Here is a 4292-nt window from a genome sequence, read left to right on the forward strand (position 1 = left end):
TGACAGCTCGGCTGTGAAAATGCTGCAAGAAGTGTGCAGTTTTTTCCTCACGACTCCATGGTAGTGGGACACGACCGCATAGGCACATGCAGATTCTGACTTTGACCCGTCGGTGTAGACTGGGACAAAGTCAGAAAGTGAGCTGAGGACGGCACTGAAGAGCTGCTGGTATTCGGAATCGGTCGTCTTGGCTTTGCGGCGTGCACTGGCAATGAGTTTAATATCCGGCATTGGTGTTAACCAAGGCGGATACTTAGCATAGGAGACGGGGCATATTTGAGGAAATGTAAAATTTACCTCATTAATAAAATCATTAAAACGAACGGCAAAGGGCCTAGTTGCCCTTCTCCGCCTGTTAAATAAGTCTAAATACCGTTGGTTAAAAACTATGTTAAAACAAGGGTGGATTGTCTCTGATAAAATTTTACAGGCATAGTTGCCCATTAAAATCATCCTGCGGGTTTCCAACGGAGGCTCCCCTGCGTCTGCAAGTAAGCTTGGGACTGGGCTTGTTCTAAATGCCCCGGTGGCCAACCGTATCCCAGCATTGTGGACACATGTGAGTGGTCTCAAGTAAGACTCTCGTCCTGAGGAATACACTATGGAACCATAGTCCAGTTTGGATCGCACCAAGCCTCTGTACAATAAAAGCATGGTGGTGCGGTCTGCTCCCCAAGTGGAGTGAGTTAAAAACTTTAAAACGTTGAGGGTTTGGCGACACCTCTCGCGTAACACGCGGATATGCTCCCGCCAGTTCAGCTTTTGGTCCAGGATAATGCCGAGAAAGCGGACGGACTCCACAAATGGAATAATCCTACCCAACAGGGTTAGGTAGTAGTAGTAGTTTTAGGGGTTTGTAGGGTGCGTCGACAGCTATGGTCATTTTGCACCACTGTCATTACGTAAAACTTATGTTCCTTTTAAACTAGGAATAAGTAAACAAATAAATACGAATAAATATATAAATAAATAATATAAACAAAAAAAACAGATAAAAAAGGAAAATGCTAAAATCAAAAGCATTAAAATTATGAGCTCCAAAGCTAAAGCTGCCCCATTAAACCGGTTGACCTTAAAAAACTTAAGACTCGGTTTATAGACCCAGAGTCATCCCCTAAAATATTTCTTAAGTCTCCCCTTATCTTCAACATGTCTCTGGCCCTTTGGTATGTTGTACATTCCGTCAGGATATGTTTTATCGTCAGGGGTTGGAGGCACTCATTGCAGCGGGGCTGTTCTTTTACCTCCGCAAAGAGGTACGAATGAGTGAGGGCAGAGTGTCCTATTCTCAGGCGCGTAATCATGACCTCTTCCCTCCGAATGCTCCGGATGGAAGAGGACCATGGGGAAACGACCGGTTTTATTGCCCTGAGTTTATTATTTTGCAGAGACTGCCAAGTCTCCTTCCACTGATGCAGGACCGAGTTCCGCAAGGCGGCCTTCACGTCCTCCATTGGAACCAAGGTGGAGTCGGTCTCGGGTTGTCGAAGGGCATCCTTCGCTGCCTGGTCAGCTTTTTCATTGCCTCTTATGCCGACGTGACCAGGAGTCCATATAAAGGAGACCCTGTTCCCCTTTCTCTGAAGGGACAACAGGGTATAATGGATCTCCTGGACTATCGGGTGCACAGGTGCAAAGACCGATAAAGATTTTAGGGCGCTCAACGAGTCGGTGCAGATGAGGAAAGAGCCATTGCTTTCTTTTATTTCTCCTAGGGCCGTCCTTATGGCTGACAGCTCGCCTGTGAAAATGCTGCAAGAAGTGTGCAGTTTTTTCCTCACGACTCCATGGTAGTGGGACACGACCGCATAGGCACATGCAGATTCTGACTTTGACCCGTCGGTGTAGACTGGGACGAAGTCAGAAAGTGAGCTGAGGACGGCACTAAAGAGCTGCTGGTATTCGGAATCGGTCGTCTTGGCTTTGCGGCGTGCACTGGCAATGAGTTTAATATCCGGCATTGGTGTTAACCAAGGCGGATACTTAGCATAGGAGACGGGGCATATTTGAGGAAATGTAAAATTTACCTCATTAATAAAATCATTAAAACGAACGGCAAAGGGCCTAGTTGCCCTTCTCCGCCTGTTAAATAAGTCTAAAAACCGTTGGTTAAAAACTATGTTAAAACAAGGGTGGATTGTCTCTGACAAAATTTTACAGGCATAGTTGCCCATTAAAATCATCCTGCGGGTTTCCAACGGAGGCTCCCCTGCGTCTGCAAGTAAGCTTGGGACTGGGCTTGTTCTAAATGCCCCGGTGGCCAACCGTATCCCAGCATTGTGGACACATGTGAGTGGTCTCAAGTAAGACTCTCGTCCTGAGGAATACACTATGGAACCATAGTCCAGTTTGGATCGCACCAAGCCTCTGTACAATAAAAGCATGGTGGTGCGGTCTGCTCCCCAAGTGGAGTGAGTTAAAAACTTTAAAACGTTGAGGGTTTGGCGACACCTCTCGCGTAACACGCGGATATGCTCCCGCCAGTTCAGCTTTTGGTCCAGGATCATGCCGAGAAAGCGGACGGACTCCACAAATGGAAGAATCCTACCCAACAGGGTTAGGGTCGGGGTAACGTGGTAACCGCGAAGACGGTGAAAGTGCACGCATTTCGTTTTCTCCATGGAGAAACGAAATCCGTTTGTAGCGGCCATGACGAGCCGGCGCGCCACTAGCCGCTCAGTTCGCTCGAGGCCCGCGAGAGGCCACCGGACGCCCGAGGGGCGACCGGAAGATAGTTCCGGCGTGCGCCGTGAAAGTGAAGAGGGAGGTCGCCTCGATAAAGGGAGGGAGTCTGCTGCCGGACTTTGGCGACGGGAGATTGCATATAGGGCAGCCGAGCGGCCATTTTTGTGTACCATGCACGTGTGCAAATAAACGGATACGGGTGTAAAACGTGTGGGAGCTTTATTTCAACCCCCACTCTCTCCCCGGTCAACAACGCGCTATAAAGTGGTGACCCCGACGTGATCGCAGTTTTTTTTTACGGGGAGTTAGTTTTTGTGAACCACGTGCTCGCGATGGAATCTCCAGCGGGAGCCGTCGCGGGGGAGGATTCCGGTGTTAGTGTGAATCGTGTGGCGTTGAAACTGCCGGCATTTTGGCCTGATAGACCAGCGCTATGGTTCGCGCAGCTTGAAATACAGTTCAGCCTCGCGGGCATTACGAGAGATGCCACTAAGTTTATGTACGCGGTGTCCCAGTTAGACAGTAGGTACGCCGTTGAGGTAGAAGATGTTATCACAAATCCCCCGTTGACCGACAAGTACGCAAAATTGAAGGCGGAGATTCTTCTCCGACTTTCCGCGTCTCAGGAAACCCGGATCCGGCAATTGTTGGAACATGAGGAGATCGGAGACCGGAAACCCTCCCAGTTCCTGCGCCATCTTCGGACGCTCGCCGGCTCATCCGTCACGGACGACTTCCTACGGTCGCTGTGGCTGGGTCGGCTACCGTCCAGCCATCAGACCATCCTAGCGACACAGGCCGGAGTGGAGCTAAACAGCGTCGCCCAACTGGCGGACAAAATCCACGAGGTGTCTCACCAGCCGCGCGTGGCCAGCACGGCGATGGCGCCGGACGTAGAGGCGCTCACGAGGAGGGTGGATGAGCTTACGCGGCAAGTGTCTTCCCTTACCAAATCCCTGGCAGAGGGGAATTCCCGGTCCCGACCCACGTCGCGCCGCAGTAATTCGAGGGGTAGGGGCCGTTCGGCCTCCCGCCATCCCACATGGTGCTGGTACCACGACCGATTCGGCCCGAAGGCGACGAAGTGCAGGGAGCCGTGTACATACGACGCGGAAAACTCGGGGGGCGATCGCTGATGGCGGCCAGCGACAAGTGCCCCGGCCCCTGCCGTCTCTTCGTCACCGACGCCCGGACAAAAGTCCAGTTTCTAGTGGACACGGGGTCGGACTTGTGTGTCTTCCCGCGCGCCCGTGTGAAAGGTAAGCCTGCGGCGACTACGTACGAATTGTTCGCGGCGAACGGGTCCACCATTAAAACGTACGGGTGGATGGTGTTGTCCCTTAATTTAGGCCTCCGTCGCGCATTTGAGTGGCGTTTTATCATCGCTGACGTTGACAGGCCCATTATCGGGGCAGATTGTTTGGCATTCCACGGGTTGCTGGTCGACATACGTCACCGGCGTCTTCTTGACGGTGTGACGTCGTTATCAGTTGCCGGCCGCGCTGTAGATAGTGTTGTACATAGCGTATGTGATAAATTTAAGTGTATAGGTGATGAGTGCCCATTTTTCTCCTTGTTACGGGAATATCCCGATATTACGCGTCCCG

The 4292-nt window shown here is 51.3% G+C and overlaps 1 protein-coding gene across 1 annotated transcript; it reads left to right on the plus strand.

Annotated features, from left to right (window-relative positions):
• The first annotated feature begins 3017 nt into the window (after positions 1 to 3017).
• LOC139699034 (uncharacterized) lies at positions 3018 to 3821 on the plus strand. The gene has a single exon (XM_071598034.1). The coding sequence runs from the start codon at positions 3018 to 3020 to the stop codon at positions 3819 to 3821; it is 804 nt and encodes a 267-aa protein (XP_071454135.1).
• Positions 3822 to 4292: the final 471 nt, after the last annotated feature.

Source organism: Hetaerina americana, unplaced genomic scaffold (genome assembly GCF_022747635.1).
Source record: "Hetaerina americana unplaced genomic scaffold, ioHetAmer1.1.p SCAF_9, whole genome shotgun sequence".
NCBI lineage: Eukaryota > Metazoa > Arthropoda > Insecta > Odonata > Calopterygidae > Hetaerina > Hetaerina americana.

Excerpts from the sequence above, each read along its gene's own strand:
- LOC139699034 (XM_071598034.1), top strand. The coding sequence starts at position 3,018 with ATGGAATCTCCAGCGGGAGCCGTCGCGGGGGAGGATTCCGGTGTTAGT.